The following is a 17,006-nucleotide window of genomic DNA, read 5'->3' on the forward strand; positions in this document are numbered from 1 at the left end:
CAAAGGTTCTGCTGTGCCCCAGACAGGGGCCTGGCCCTGGGAAAGCAGCAGGCACACTCCCCATGGATATTTATTATCAGATCCTACACAGCACTGAGGAATCTCCAACAGGTGCTCCCATCTCAACAGGCCCAATTATCTTCCCTTGCTGAGCTCAAAACACAGAAGCAAACCCCAGCTGTGCCTCCCCCCTCCCACATCCCATCAGTGCTAATGCCCCAGTCAGCCCCAGGAATGCCACAGATCAACGAGTTCCAAGTTTCACACAGGTTAATGTGTCACCAGCCTGAGCTCCTGGACACACTCAGAAGAATTATTCCAACCAGGACTGGAGGAGAGGGAGACTCCTGAAGGTTACAGACTGAGGTTTCATGGTGTGACAGCTGCACTTCCATACAGAGTCCATACTGTTTGTTCAAAAACTGTCTCACAGAAAAAAATTTAATAAAGGAAAAAAGTCACCTCAAACTCTATGGAAAGATAAAACCCATAAAGAACAGTATAACAAGTCAAGTTTTAATAGATTTATAAAATTCATATATACAAAACAGTAAACTAAGTCACCAAAGCTATAAAATACACTTTTTACACATCACAATATAATTTTATCTAGTACACAGTTTTCATAAGTTGAAACTATTACAGCAAGTAGCTGCTTCTATCACGGATGCTGTTTTGGTGCTAGAAAGACACTTATGTGAGCAGTCTGGGACTGTGCTTTTACTTTATGCATTTTCCACCTTCTTTTAGTTTGTAACTGTTTTTAAGGTACGTTCCTGTGAATTGTTAAGAAAATTAAGGCTAAACTCAGGCCTTTCTTGCCCAATGTAGTGAACTGGTTTAAAAAAAAGACTGATATTGCATAGTATGTGTGTTAATGCATAGGCACCAGAGAGCAAGTACATTGCAGAATAAAAGGTAACATCACTTGGCTTCCTAAGCTATGTGGTCGTGTCACAGACACCCTGGTGTTTGTCAGTTTGCTTCTGCACATTTTGATTCCACAAACAAGACAACTCCTCACTAGAGTGAGAAACACCAGCACTGCTGCTCAGTGGAGTCTCCAGAAATAGTTTAAATCTGTATCATCAATTCAAGCCCATTCCACATTCCAGACAACACAACCTGGAGGAACACTCCCTATCCTACAGAGGGTTCATGGCTTCAATGCAATCAGGACTCTGAACACCCCTCTCCAAACCTAAGTCCACCCAACCACCTTCCCAAGTCTCTTGAGCTCCCACCAGATCCTCTCTCCTCCACATCCCCCTGCTCCCTGCCATCTCCTCTCAGCCTTTGTGCCCAACCACCTGCACAAGAGATTGATGGGAAGTAACAGCAGAGAAGTTGTGCTACTCAAAACCTGACACTTCCCTCAAAAGATGCTCTCTCGGGTCCTACTTATTTTAATAAGTTGCTCTCCATCAGTTGTAGTTTTTATTCAAAGAATGGAAACAGCCTCTTACCTTCTCATGCTCTGGTATCTTGAAGAAAGTTTAAGCAGGTGTCAGGAAGGAGTAAGATGCACTGTCTGACCAGAGATCTGCATACTGTATTTTATCAAAATTGAGTTTTAGCAGCCAGTGATGAACAGATGAACAGTGAGATTTCCAATGGCAGGGCCAGCATTGCCAGCCTGCTGCTCCTAATTCACAGTCAATGGCTCTCTGGAGTCACCCAAAGCTTTTGGGTCAGTGCACATGGCATTTCACTTCAATACAGTCTTCAAGCACCATCAGCTTTTGGGATCTGTTTAGAAACTAGCTCCCTTCTCCTGCTTCCCTCCAACATACTTTGGCTTTTTTTTTTTAACCAGAATGCCCACCTTGGAAGTCAGTGCTGCTCATTTCCCCCCCTCTGACTATTTTCACACCAGACAGAAGATATGACCTTCAGTCACAGGCCAAGAGCTGGGCTGGGACAGCTCCTGAAGCCAGGCACAGAACCACCAGCACTGACCCTCTAGAACCTCCACACTCCCCACCCAGTAAGAACACAAGCATATCAACACACAGACAAACTTCAACACCGCTTTCCAAATGCCATTAGAAAGATAAAAATGTCAAGGATGGAGCTGAACTGCCCAACCACCACGATGAGCAAAGAGGCAGCATCACCTGGTTAGCAGTTTCAGCTCCAAATCTCCTGGCTTTACTCATTTCCATCTATGTAAGAAAAGATTAGTGTTAAAACAAAGCAGTGCCCACGTCACAGCACAAAGCAGAGATCACCCCAGCTAATTACAAAACAGGTATTATTAAAAAGCACTAGGTCTTGCATTACCAATTATCCCTCACTAGGCTAGACAGTCCTCACCTAGAACTGTGTGGAGTCAGCAATAATTCAGGCCAAGTCTGGCCCAGACCACGCCAGTCTTCCTGATCCATAATGGATGCTCCCTAAAAAACTGTTAAAAGCTCATTTACAAAAGTAGGCACAGATGTTTTATAGTTGCTACTGAAACACCCCACCCACCACTTTGTGTAACAGAATTACAGAGTATGAGGTAAAGAGTTGGCAGTGCTATATTAAACCCCTGACTACACCACGTGATTTTATACTAGAAAGAGAATACAGAAAAGAGGGTGCTGCTAAACTTACAGTTCTCATCATGAGATCAGTGTTTGGGTTACATACAAACTGCACTGTGTGGAGGTGGTGTTGCATATTGTGTTTGTCTCTCACATCAAATCATCCATCAATGCAGCAGGTACTCCTGAAAATCTGGTGACAGAAGCCAAGCTAAGTCAGGTGTCAAAACTCACTGCTTGAAAATCAGAGGGGCCTTTAGAGAAATCCTCTAGATCCACGCACAGAAGGATTTTTCCCCCAGAAATAAAGAAGTACACACATAGAAAAGACTCCAAAACATAAGTTAATATAAGTTAAAACATAGTTAATACAAAGACAGCCATCTAAAGGCAGCAGAGGACCTGTTTTCTAAAATGCTGTTCTGTGGAAGGCAGCTCTGTCACTAAAGAAAGCTGCTGGATTCTTCAGTGGTACCATTGTTCTTCTGACTCTTTAATTCTACATTTCTCTGCAGATCACAGTAACCAGGATGGGTGAACTCCCAGAGGGAATGAGCCATGGGGATGGGGGGACACACTCCAAATGCACCACTTTTCACACCAAATGCCACTTCAGCTGTCCTGGGGGAATTATATTTTTGTCTCCAGTGCCAGGTACAAATGAGCTCTTCCTACTTCATTTCCCTATGGTTTATTGCCCATTACTTTCTCTACTCTGCCTGCTTGGCTGCAGCTCAGCTTTACCTGCCTCAGAAGGTCTGGGAATGCTCATCTTCAGGAGCTTCATTCTTGTAACATGCCTAGTTTTAGGTTTTACACAGCAGCAATAAAAAAAAAATTATCAAGTTAGTAAGTCAATCTATGCTGCCATATTAAATAAGATCCATTCTCTGCATGAAACTGAAAGCATCTTTGCATTGTAAAACTGAGTGGCCAGTAATTTCAATTCCATAACCACCATTAGCTAATTTTCAACATTAAGAAGTGTTTCGTTCCTTTAAAGTGACAAGTGCTTATTGAATATGTCACTTCCAGAAAACCACCCTTCCTTTTTAACTCCACCAAGTCAATGCATGCAAGGATTTTCAGAGCCTTACAGCACTGCAATCTGCAGGATGGTGCTGACACACTGTATTACCTTAACACTTGTTTTGAGGACAACAAACACCAAGTAGTGTCGGATAAATGACTCCCATTTAGTTTTTCTCCTTAAACTCCAGGATTACGTAAACCTCTGTCCAAGCACAGACTGCAAGAGCTTCCTCTCTTTGTCCTCAGGAGAGACAACCCCTCTGCAACACTCTGTCACTGACCCCAGAGGAGGGACAGCAAAAAGCTGCTTTTTTCTTTTTAAAAAAAAAAAAGTACTTGTTCAAGGTCTCCATCTGATGATCATCCTGCCTGTGACCCATTTCCTGACCAGCCAAATGAACAATAACCTATAAAACTAACAAAAAAAGATGTTCTCTCCAGCTGTGTTTACCTGCAAAGTTCTCCAGGATGTCACTTAAAATAAAGTTTTCTATTTGTTTCTGGTAAAAGGACTAAGCAACCGACCAGGCCTGTCCTGAGATGTGTGAAGAACCTCATCTACCTAAGCTCTGCTTTAGTAATTCACTGATTTACCACAACATCATTTTCTGGTTTTATTATACTACAACCTACCTTGGAAAAAACCCCCCAGCCCCCTCAACTGTGGCAAGAAGAGTACAGAGCCAAACCACTGATTTTCACCTGCAGCTGTAGCCCCACACTCAGGCCCACTTCATCAATTAAAACAAGAAAGGCAATAATGGGCCCAAGGTGGGCAAACTGGTTCCCTCAAACTGACTTAGTGTGCAAAACTGCCATATCATACAAAAAAAAAAAAAAAAAAAAGGCAGCTTGAGAGTTCAGTGTGAGATCTCTCATGCTGTTTTATTTTCCAGGTGCAGATTTTAAGTTACTTAAAATATAAGTTGCATTATTAGCTCTGTTGAGGGTAAATCCATAAGGTGACTAAGGATACAAAACCATGGATGAGTGTCAAGAGAAAAAAAGAACAGGAAATTCCATGCTATGCCTCCCAGGTAAAACTACAGTAGATTCAGACACCAAACTGAGGTAATTCTTGAGAAAAAATACAGTTGAAAGGGAATGTTCAACTAATTTGAGAAAACAGGCATAATATTAACTCATCTGGAAAATTCAGTGAAAGAATAAAGCTCACAGCAAACTAAAGTCAACCTAGAAGTCAGGTGAGCCCACAACTGCCTCCTCTTTCCCAGCACCTTGTGTGAAACAAAAACCACCACCAAGAACTCAGAAAATATCTGAAAGCTTTGAAAGCAGCCTTAGTCTTCAGCCAAACAAATGGGCTCAGAGAAACCAACCTTATGTGATGAGTAAACTGGTTTGCATCACACTGTGGTGAAACATTTTCCTTTTCAAAGGTAATAATCTTAAGATTTTTTCCCCCATCTGAATATTAGTCACATAACATTCTTCCCCTTCAAGGCTAAAAATTAATAAATATTTAAAAGACAGAGTTGGTCCTGGCAAAATAAGACTTGTTACAAGGAAGCTAATTCCTGTTTAAGTTTGCTGAAATTTAAGTTAGATTTTCCCATCTGCAACTTCTCAGTTGCTTCTTACCTCACTCCTGTGCCTGTTACAGGCACTGAAACAGCCACAGCTTTTCCACTCTGGAGCCTGCACAAAGAAAGCCAGGAGGCTGCTACATCAGGAAACTACACAAAAAATACTGATATGAACATCTGCAAGCTTCAGAGGGGAAGAAAGATTCCAGATTTTATCCAAATTAACATGAAAGGACAACGGAACAGGACTTTTCTTTGACCACATTTCCCATGGGATTACCAGCTGAAGTAAAACTTTGCTTGTTTTGACATGCCATTACAGGCTCAAAGGGGATAAGAACTCCAGGGAATCTGCTGACTTTTTATGGGTACAAACAGCCCTTCAGGTTTTATTCTTGGATAAAAGCTATGACAAAAATTGCACAGTAAACTATGTTTGAGTCACCTAAAGGATAGCACTACAAAATCTTCGGTTTGTCCATGTACCCCACTGCAGTAGAAAAGATTCAATGTCTGTACACAGAAAAGGCACCTGGCAGAGATTGAGAGCACAAGGAAATTCAGAGTTCACATCCCAACTATTCCCAGCCTCTTGTCATTTTACACACAAACCACTGCCCAAAGGGGCAACTCCAAATCTGACTCTGCTCCGAGATCCATGTGCATCACTATAGGCTGAAGATCCCATTAATACACAGATTAAAGGCTAATTTTACAGCAAGGTCTTGCTGTCCAAATACATCAGTGCAGCTGGAAAGCTGGGATCTCCAGGGTGTTCAGTCTTCCTACAAGGTCAGCTGTTGGGAACTAATCAAGCAGCTGCTGTGCTACCAAAACCTTTACTTAAAGAGTTTAATCAGCTTCCAAACTTTGAGTACAGATGAGCCCTGTCACTTGAGATACTGAACCTTCACAAATGCTGCCCACTGTGGGTTTGAGGACAGTGCTGGCTGGCCATGGAGCACATCTCCACTGTGCAGATACATGGCTGGGTGCTCCAGCACAGGCTGCTGCACCAAGGAAATCAGTTTTCCCATGATGTAACACCCTCCATGCATAGTGCAAAATAAACCCTTCTCCGTATCAGCGAGGCCCTAAGTCCCCATCCCATTTACTCCAACATGAGCATCCTTACACAGTTTTAGACTTCTGCCTCAGGAGACTCATGCAAAACCTTCAGACAAGAGCTGTGCATCCACCTTGGGAGGTGGATTCTAGACCCTCGGCAAAGCTGAACACACACACAAGACCTGGTTATACTCCTAAGGGTTAAGAACGGAACTTCCATTAACATTCTCCAATACAGCTGCCAATCTCATCGTGTTTAGGTTAGTTTGATCGATTCAGCACCTCCAAACTACAAAAAAAAAGGCAGTTTGTACAATTAGTGTCTCTGAAAAATGAGCATATTCGTTTGGAACATGTCTTCCATCCATGGTTTGGCAGAGATTTCTGTTCTCCAAGAAGGCAGATGGTGGTTGTGTCATTCAGCGTTCCAAACTCGGTACAGAACCTACCACGGCCAGGTTTCAGTAGTGTTTTAGTCCAAATGATTCAGTAGCTAACATCAACATGACTCCTCTGGCCTATAGCTCCTCTGTTTGGACTGGCTAGTGTACAGCATTCCTGAGCCAAGGAATTCGCATGGGTCCTACGCCGCATGCAAGGGCCGTAAAGAAAGGACAAAAACTTCGATGGAACCCTCCAGCGAAATTTCAGCAGAGCAGGGGCTGCTCTCCTTCACTGCAGCATGATATCCTTGAGGTTCTCCTGCAGGATGGTGTCCTTGACGGCGTGGAACACGAAGCGGATGTTCTCCGTGTCGATGGCCGTGGTGAAGTGGTGGAAGAGCGGCTTGCTGCGGTTCCGCCTCTTCCTGTCGAAGCACTGCACCAGGTAACGCTGCACGTCCTCCAGACGGTGAGGGTCGCCCTTGAAGTCCGAGAAATACTTCTTAATGCTGACAGTCTTTACCTTCTCCACGAGAAGATCCATCTTGTTGAGGAATAGGATAATGGAAACGTTAAAGAAAAGCTTGTTATTGACTATTGTCTCAAAGATATTCATGGACTCCACGAGTCTGTTTGTGCGCCTGTCTTCCATGAGGACCTGGTCGTATTCACTGGAGGAGACCATGAACAAAATGGAAGTTATTCCATCAAAGCACTGGAACCATTTTTGACGCTGAGATCTCTGTCCTCCTACATCCACCATCTTGAAAGGAATTTTTTTAATGATGAAATCGTGCTCTACTATCCCCTTCGTGGCTTTTCTGGCCAGCAAAATATCTTGTTTGCTGGGGAAATAGTTCTGCAAAAGAAATGAGGGAAGTGTCAAAAAAGTCCTTCAAAAATTCTGGCTAATGCCTGAATACTGAACGGATGGGTAAAATCATCAGGAGCTGCTTTTAAACTTAGAAATTATCAGATGAAGAATGAACACTCAACTTTAAAACATGGCCTGTTGACCATTTAGCTCAACACTTTGGGAAACAGCTACAGAAGATCCTGAGACATATGAGAACAAAAATAAAGGACTAACTCATTCCTCATACTTTCATCCTCTTCATTTAAAGTTGAAGTGTATTTTTTCATAATGAAATTCTTAGCTACAATGTTACTGCCACTTAGGTAGTGTTCAATAAAGCAGATCAAATAATCACTGAAAGGTTTTGTTTTTCTTTTTTTTTTTCTAAATCTAGCTTTTCCTTACTCTGACAAGGATCATCTTGAAAGCTTCAGTGGAAATTCTTCTTCCAGGTTCACACTCTATGACCAGCAACAGATCCTACCACAAGCTGTGCCCCAATCTACCACTGAGGAGAAATTTGTTCTTCAGAACCTTATCACTGTTACTGTTCAGGAAAATCATCTCCCTTTTTTCTCCTCCAAGTCTCCTGCCAGATGTTTTCATTACAGATTTTGAATCCTACAAGTGCTAGGAATGGTTTTTATTTTGCTAAGGTTTCATTCTGCTACCTTAAGTAGCATCAGGCGTCAAATCATCAGGAAAAGTGAATGAGATCCAGAGACTGCACAGAAAGACTGATAAAATATGTGCACAAATGCAATTTCCATTTGTTGTCTGTCAAAAAAGATTAAACAAATGCTAAGCTTCAGAAAGCTGGAGTTTACTATTTCTAGAGAAAGAACACTGAAATGATTGAATGCATTATTATTTAATAAACCAACCAAAACCCCCATTAATCACAGCTCACTCAGGCTATTTTATTTATTCTCTGGTTCAGAAGGAGAAGGTTTCTTACCAGCTGACCGATCCGATCCAGGTTATCCAGGAAGTATTTCACTGATTCACCCTGTGGAAAGGAAAGACATGAGAACTGAGCCTGTTCCTAGGACAGCAAATCCAACAGAACCAACCTTCTTCCCAACATGCACTGAGGTTTAACAGAGCAATAGCACCAGGTCTGGAAAAATCCAAGTTGAGAAGAGATTTGGACAAATGCTCAGATCTCTCCAGTAAATCTCTACAATAAAGAGAGTGTTTAATATTAAAGTCAGTTCTTTGACTTGGAGAATTTGGCTTTTTTCCCCTTATAAGATAAATGTGGTTAACTGACACTGAGTGGGTGTAAAAAAATGAAACACATTTATAATAAACCAGTGTATTTTGTTTAAAATTCGTAACAGTGAACAAAAGCATATCCTAGACTGGCTGGAATATCTTTAGAAAAGTGGAAGATTTAAGTCCCCTACAATTTATGATGATTTAAGCTAGACTTGTCACAAACAAACAAAAAAAGGAACATTTTCAAGGACTTGCTCTTCTATAGATAGCTTCCCTTCTGAGCTCAAGACTTTTAATAATAGATTTGCTCATCTTGTACAAAGCCCTTTAGCAGTTATATTGAGAAGAAAATAGGAATGTTTACAGGGAAAAATTCATTCTTGTGTGAAAATTTACTCTTGTGTAAGAGGATTTGGTCTTTTATCAAACAAGCTTGCCTGTGTGTCCCACTCAAATCAAGGGCCCCTTTGCATTGAGTGGGGACAAGAAGCCCTGCACAGATTTTTAAAGAAGTCACAGTATTATTTCCATAATACAGACTACTCTGGAGTGAAACTCTCCTGCAAATACTTCCCTTCACGAAGAGGTAATTCAGTAAGTCTTCTTTATTGTTCAGGATGTGTCTTGTAGTTGTAGCCATGTCATGAGAATGATAAAGTGGAAAATCCTGCTGCCTTTTAGTGATTTTAGGCAGAAAACCCCATTCTTTATCACAGAGCAGGGCTGTCACTCATGACCAAATGACAGTAGGTGCCCTCACCAAGTCACTAATTCAGAATGGAACTTCCTCCAAGTACTACCCTGGACTCCAGCTGCAATACAAATCCTCAAACCTCACATCCTCACAGGCCTGAGACAGAGCAGAATTACTGCCCCCAGTACAACTCTAAACAGATGAACACAACAGTTCATTGTGAGGAATCACCCTGGAGATCAGAGGATTCAGTGTTGGACAAGTACATGCTCCCAGCATAAGGCACAGACAAAAGGAGCTGGAACTTATTATTTCCTAACATTTAAAACTGGAAGTGTCTTTTCAATAAAGGAGAGAGAACACACGGATTTGCAAAAGACTGCCATGTATCAACAAAAGATTTACAATGGATTGCAAGCATAAAAAAAAAAAAAAAAAACCCACTTCTTTTTTTCTGGGGGGGTGGGGTGGGGGAGAGGGGAAGTTTCCAAAGAACAATTGCTCTAAGAGCTTCCTTACAATCATGAATTTTCATAAGGTGAAAGTAATTTCCTGTATTTTTTGGCACTCTGTGGATCAGAAGAGATATCACAGACTGCATGAATAAGAGAAAAGGGCTTCCTGTACAGCATTAGTCATGTTCAGGAGATGGGAGAGCCCAGAAAGAAAAGAACACTGAAGCTACAAAAAACCCCTTCTCTATCTGTTGTACTCCATCCCACACAGTGCCTTCAGATGTGCACAAATACTGCAAAGGGGCCATCTCTGATAGAGGTTTTTCCAATTTTCTACCCAGTTTCTTTAAGAATCTCTGCCTGTCCATCCACCCTCCCACGCTGGAGCAGGAACAGCCGTTTGCTTGTGAAATGCAGGACACACAGGCAGGATCATCTGATTTACAGCTTCTGCCTCCCCTAATTCCCACCCCACACATCCATCACTCTGACAGTCTGCACATTGATAGGGAGGGAAGAAAATGAACTGATTAAAGGAAAAAATACATTTTCATTTCTGGAGTGATTTAGGGAAAACCAACTTCTCTAGATTCTTACCTAGCTCTTATTAATGTTGAAATTAAGCCAGGTAATTTGTTCAGGGAAATTTTAAGCAGCAATGGCAAAGCTCTGGGAGAGCTGGGTAACCAAGTCAGGTGGCTGGAACAGGTGTGAGCACCATATGCATGGTCTGACAGATCTGAAGGAATCTGAATATTCTCTTGTGCCACAGAATCCAAAGGCATCCAGGACCTAAGTCAAAATATCTGCTTCCAGCCAAAACAACAAATCCTCAACAAGCTCCAGAGGGTTTGAAGTTCAAAAACCCTCAAAACATTAAAGCACACAAACATGAAGGGAGGACAAACACCCACCAAAACCCTTCCAGAGTAATAACCCCAAACCCAGTGCACACACACTCAAAACCTCCTGTTTTAATGATTCCCTGATTAATGATTCTTGTACCAAGTCCTACGGAAGTGTGGACTCAGTTCCTGCTCCAAAGGCCTCTGGAATAACCTTGTTCTGCATTTTAGTCACATTTACAGCAAATTGGGATGTTCTGGGAAGCACACTCAGTTCCTGCAGCCAGCAGCACACACATGCACTGGACATTAACTGACTTGATGAGTAACACATAACATATTGAATGTGGAAAACGTGGAAACTCCAGGTTTCACAACTGCTTGCCATTAGTATTTTTAATTAGAACATTATGCTAACTGAAAACTCCTTTTTTCCTAGTTATTCTGAGAAAATAGACAGCAATATTAATTAGATCTAGAAGTTAAATGTATTGAGTTTTTTATCAAGCTGCACTTCAACAGATTTTTGGATTCCACTAATAAATTATTATTTATGCAAAGCTGTCTCATGTTTTGAGTATTACACACACATACAAACAAATGCTTATGCATATAAATGTATGTATATAAAAATATACAGCATTTCTAAATCAAAGGAGAATTCCCATTCAAAGCAAATAATTATCAAAATAAAGGATCAGTGCCCCTTTCATGCTGAATTATTTTTTCTCTTCAAGACACTGGCCATAAAGAAGCTGGTTTGGTTTTTTCAGTGCAAATATTTAGTGTTTCTCCAATATCCATCTGGCCATTCAGCTCCATTCAAAGCTGGCTTAGCACTTCAAGTGCTCTCCTCCTCCAGATCTTAGCCAGTTATTTCAGGTCCATGACCATGACTTCCTATAAAAGTGTCAGCAAATATTTGTAATTGATTCATCAGATACTAAAAATATCTTTACGCAGATTGATGACTTCAATTTCGGTATTTTAATGGTTCTGTTGGACAAAAAAGGATTATTTTAACATCACAATCTATTTTAAGCTCTGCTTGCAAAAGTAGAAATGAAAGCTGAAGTTATTTATAATATATGTATATTTATACCCTCTATGTGTATTTATACTACGTGTAACTACCTAAATATAATCACACCGTGGTGTGTTCACTTTAAAAACAAACAAAAAAGATCCAGATCAGATCTTTTACAGGTTGATGTTGCAAGAAAAACTGTGGCAGCTCCAGAAACTTCCTCAGATCAATGCCATTCATAGAAGGTTGCTGAGCTTCTGCCTTTCAGATTTAAAACTCACATCTTGCACTGTCCTTATAGTACACTATTTCCTTTAAAAATATTCTAACAATATTCACAAATAATGCTCTTAAAATATGAAAAATAATTTAATTTCAACCAGAACAATACTGAGATAGGAAGCCCTGTTCTGTCACAGACCCAGCAGAGCCTGCCAGTGAAGCATTTACACATTGACATTTCTTAATTATTTTATTTTTAGCTAGTGCTCTAGTAGTACATTTCACATTGCAAAGTTACAAACCAGTTGGCTATTTTTATGGATTTTCATCCTCCTTGATAATAAATCAGGATGTTTCAGTGGTGTCTCCTGCACCCACACTGTGTTTTACAGGACAGTGGGGGAGGGAACAGTGACCTCTGAGTTATGAGTTTTACGTAGCTCAGATGATCCTTTTTTATTCCCAGAGTACAGCAGTGCCCATTCCTGTTCCACTCCTTGTTCCCCTCTCAAGAGTGACCACAAAGCTGGGGTGACTCATTCTGTCACTGCTGATCTGTCCTCCCTCTGCAATCCAGACCCTCTGAGTAACACTTCTGCCAACTGGGACCAAGAGAAGGAGTAAGAGATGCTGTTCCCATTGTTCAGGAGGATGAGTCACTGCACATCTGGGAACTGGGGAATCAAGAAACACAAACAGAAGGTCTCAAATGAGCCCACATTGCAGTATCATTATTGGATTTTTTTTTTAATTGTTATTCTTTTAAACTGGCCTATCTGCAGCATAAAGTTTGGTAAAACCAGAGAAAATAGTACAATTTGTTTAAAAACTGACTGGTGGAAGAGAAAGGGAGGAAAGTTGAAATGTAAACATATACTCCTGCTTCCTGAAATAGTGCTCTTAAAACTCTTTTTATATGCTAGATTATTTTGACCACAGCATTCCCAAGGGGTAAAAGCCATGAAATTAAGAAATTTTTGATCTACACAGTTTGTACTATGTGAATGCCATCTTAACATGAGCTCCAAATAAGTCACCACGAAAATAATTGATTGAATTCAACATTCTTGTCCCTTCAGGCTACGTTCAAAGCACATAGGAAATCTCAATACAGAAATATTTTAACTAAGCTGGCATCACTTCCTTTGCCATTGATAGCTTCATTTTGGGCAGAGTTCCCGAGCAGTATTTATTGCATGAAAATAAATGCACAGCAATTATATGCAGATTACTTTAAAATATCCCCAGAAACTCAGTAGACAGGTTCTGGAAGGCCAGAATTTATCAACCTGTCACTGTAACCCTCAGTTATTCAGAGAGAGCCTTGGTCAGAGTATAAAGGACAGTGAAACATCCCATTGTCCAGTTCCCTAAAATACTGGCTCATTTCAAACTTTTCCTGCTGAAAAGCAGTTCCTCTAAATTCTGCTCTGAACTGAAAGACTTGAAAGGAGACCCTCTGTTCCAAATTGGCTTTTTTCCTTTCCTTGTCCCAAGGCCTTTTTGACATAATATTAATTTAGCCCTTCCTGATCATTCTGTCTCTGGCTGCTAAATTTAGAGTGCACAGTTTAAGGTAGACCTGTCAGTCTTAGCTTGTTTCAGATGATGGATTAAACCACAGAGGAAGGAAATGTTGTACTTCAAGGAAGCATCTAATACAGATCTAACAGAAACACAAAATACAGGTCTAACAGAATTCCCACACTACAGCAAAACACCCAGAGAAATAGATACTGCAAATAATTGCCACAAACTGCAGCAAAATCTGCAAGGTGAGAGAACACTAATCCAGATAAAACACCAGTGTTGGTCACCCACCCTCTGCTCAGGAGTTGTGAAACATTCAGCAGCAGGGCTGAGAAAAACAGAGGAAATTCAGGGGTCCCTAGAAAGATGTTTGGGAATCTCCCAGCTCTGAGATCTTGGATATATAAATGGGATGGATTTAAAGCATTGACACAATTTCATCCAAAGCTGCCTTTATTTAAGGAACCATTCCATGAGGGCTGCTCGAGACACATACAGACAAAAAGCAAAATTCTTGTTTGCACACCCTGAGCTCTCCTCCCTTCCAAGTTTCCTGGGATGTCAATCACTGTAAGGGGTCTGAATGTCACCACTTCAGACATTTTATAAAAGTAAAAGGCCCAAGGGAAGAGCAAGGTTATAAAATAACCAGGAGACCAGCATTTGAAAATGTCTGGGAGTTAGATCAGCCAAGTTTTTGGGTACTGAAATTAGAACCAAAACCTCACCACCAAAAATGATACAGAAAATGCTTTCTTTAGTGAGAGGTACTGGACACAAGCAGCAGGCTGACACCCTGCCAGCACAACACAAATCCTTTGGAAGTGAACAGGCTCAGGCTCTGCACCCTGCCTCTGTCCAAGGGCTAAAATTCTCCTGAGGGACAACTACAAACAAACAACTCCCCCTCCCCAAGCCCACAGGTTCCTTCAAGAGATCACTTCTAACTCTGCACTTCTATTCAGCCTCTGCTAACAGGGCATGGATTTACTGCAGCCAGAAATGTGTTCCCTCCTCTCTGACAGCTGATGAATTCAGTATTATTTTCCTAGGAGGTGAGCAAGTCTGTGCTTGTTAAGAATTCCCCCAGAGGATGCTGAAGTAACCTAAATTGCCCTGAAATGCTGATGCCCATTGGACACTGCAATTCTGTTCCACAGATATTCTACATCCTGTCTGGGCATCGAAATTTATTGACACAAGACAAACATTAATTTTTCATTCAATCATCAGCTCCAATGCAGAGACCAACCACTTCTCCTTATTTAAGCTGTACAGAATTCCAGCTATCAAATCTCTGCAGTGTTATTTAACTTCCTCCTTAACAACAGACTGAGCTCCTGGCTCCCATCCAGCAACTCCAGTGCTTATCCAAGTTGCTGCTATCTGGACCCTACAAACATACCAACTATAAAAAAAGAGTGCCATATGGTTCCATACTTCTAAAAATTACCTCTCCTTTCTCTTGCCTACTCACACACAGTAGGTATCAGATGTTAAGGTCAGAAAATATTTCAAAAATTCATTATTTGTCAGCTCAGTCCAAACAGGCAATGGAAAAATTTGTTTGTACACGTCAGGGCGGGTTTATATTAACTCATCCTACATGATACATGGCCTAACTGTGCTTTGCAGCATATAGATAATAATAGGTGATAAATATTTATTTAATTCTCCAGAAAAACTTTATGCTAATCAGAGCTTCCACATCAGTAGTAAGATTTGTGGAATCCTGTGACTGAAATTCCAGCCTTGCAGCTAAGAAACACTCACAGAGGAGCAGGGTTCTTGTGCTGAAGGGCAACTCTTAACATGTGTTATCTTTCTCCAGCAATCAAATATAGCAGTTCTTTACCCCAAGTGCTGCAAGGGAAAACTAAAGTTACATTTTTTTCCTGAAATTCTAGGTATTTCTACATCAACAGGATGTAGATGAGATAAATTACTTTTGGACTAGGTTAACAATTCTGTCCATTTGTTTCAAATATGCACACCAGCAGCAATGCCTCCAGGAAGAAAGGAATTTTCTGTTAATAGACTAAGGCAGGCTCCATCCTACACTAAAAGCTTCAAGAAACATTAACAAAAGATCTCTGTAATTTTGACTTTACTCATACTTACTGTTTTAATCACTGCTGTTTCTGCTTCACAGATTTGCAGTGGTTGGAAGGAAAACAGGTGCAAACAGCAGAGAAAACAGTACTGACCACCAACAAAACACAAAGTGTAACAAAAACATGCTAAATGTTAGCTTTTAAAAAAGATAAATCAGGAAAAATCCTTAACCAGACAGACCTGCACATCAGCCAAAGGGATTCACTGACCAACAGCTAGCAAGAGTGGAGGAGTGGATGCAAGGGGATATAGAGCAAATTCACATGGAAGAATCACGGTTATGTTTAAACAACAAAAATAGTCCAACAACTGCATCCAACATCAGCAGCGAGCCCAGCTCAGTCCTGGCACGAGTGGAAGCCAGACCTACTCCTAAGCATCCCATGGAAGGATTCCTTCCTGTTTCCCTGCCAGCTGTCCAAGGGAATTCATTGTCTGCAAGTGCTGCCAGAGCCCTTTCATCTCCCACACCGGAGGTTCTCCTGCAGCAGAGCGAGCGCCAGGCTCAGCTTCTCATTCCAGGCACAGCCCAAAGGCAACTGAAACACCACTCCTGCCACAGTCAGAACAAAGTCCTGAGCTGCACAAGGAGGGATGGATCCAACCACCAGCAAATTATCCCATTTATTGTCAGTGGGCAGTGCCAGGGAAAAATGGGCATTTTCAACTGACACGACAGAATTTAGAAACAACTGGATTTTTTACATCCTCTGGAATGATGCACAATCCTGTCCCCATGCTTTGTTCCCAGCAGGTCAAAATGCAAACCTGAAATTTGCTTTGTTTACAGAAGACATCTGCAGAACTAGAACAGACAGTGACAAAGAAAAAGTACCTTCTGAATTAATCTAGTCAGCAGTACTGACTATCTGATCAAGACTAAATCACAAGTTTACCAGTGAGTTTCCCTTTCAAATCTTATCAGATCAAGGGATGGGAAATAAATATCTTAGATCTTGTGGGCTGAAAAAGCAGCTAACACCAGCCATGAGAGAATGTTGAGCTTGGACTTTTCCATGGCAGGTGGCCAGCTGGAAAGCTCAGCAACTTGGATGCACTTACAAGAGACATAACCTTGAGTATCTTGCAGAACGATGCTTCCTGCTCCACTTACACACCAAAGATTTGCTGCAGTGTCCTAATGCTCCACTTTCTGGGGAGGTATCAGCTCAGACATGTCAGACTGAAATTTGTCTGTTATTAAATTATGACTGTAAGGATTGCAAAGTGTCATTTGTCCCTCATACCCTTTTAAATTTTGCTTTAAGTAAGATTTTCTCATTTTGTCTGTATATATACAGCTGAGACATTTTTAGATGGGTAGACTAAAATGATGGTCTTGCAAAACTCAGAAAGCTGCTCAGTATCTGATTGCAAGGTTTTAGGTAAAACAGCTAAAATGCAACCTAAGTCTTAGCTGCACTCAGGTGTGCTATTAAACAGTTTGATTCCTATAAAATCAAATTTGTAGAGAATAGAG

At 41.1% G+C, this 17,006-nt stretch overlaps 1 protein-coding gene across 1 annotated transcript in view; it reads right to left on the minus strand.

Moving 5' to 3' along the window:
• Positions 1–495: 495 nt before the first annotated feature.
• Positions 496–17,006, minus strand: part of GNA12 (G protein subunit alpha 12) — a 40,690-nt gene continuing 24,179 nt past the window's right edge. The window contains exons 3-4 of the mRNA XM_033074111.1: positions 8,376–8,426; positions 496–7,420 (exon numbers count right to left, since the gene is read on the minus strand). Of these exons, the coding sequence (XP_032930002.1) occupies positions 6,851–7,420; positions 8,376–8,426 (621 nt within the window). The 3' untranslated portion in view covers positions 496–6,850. The remainder of the gene's footprint in view (positions 7,421–8,375; positions 8,427–17,006) is intronic.

This window comes from Catharus ustulatus, chromosome 16 (assembly GCF_009819885.2).
Source record: "Catharus ustulatus isolate bCatUst1 chromosome 16, bCatUst1.pri.v2, whole genome shotgun sequence".
NCBI lineage: Eukaryota > Metazoa > Chordata > Aves > Passeriformes > Turdidae > Catharus > Catharus ustulatus.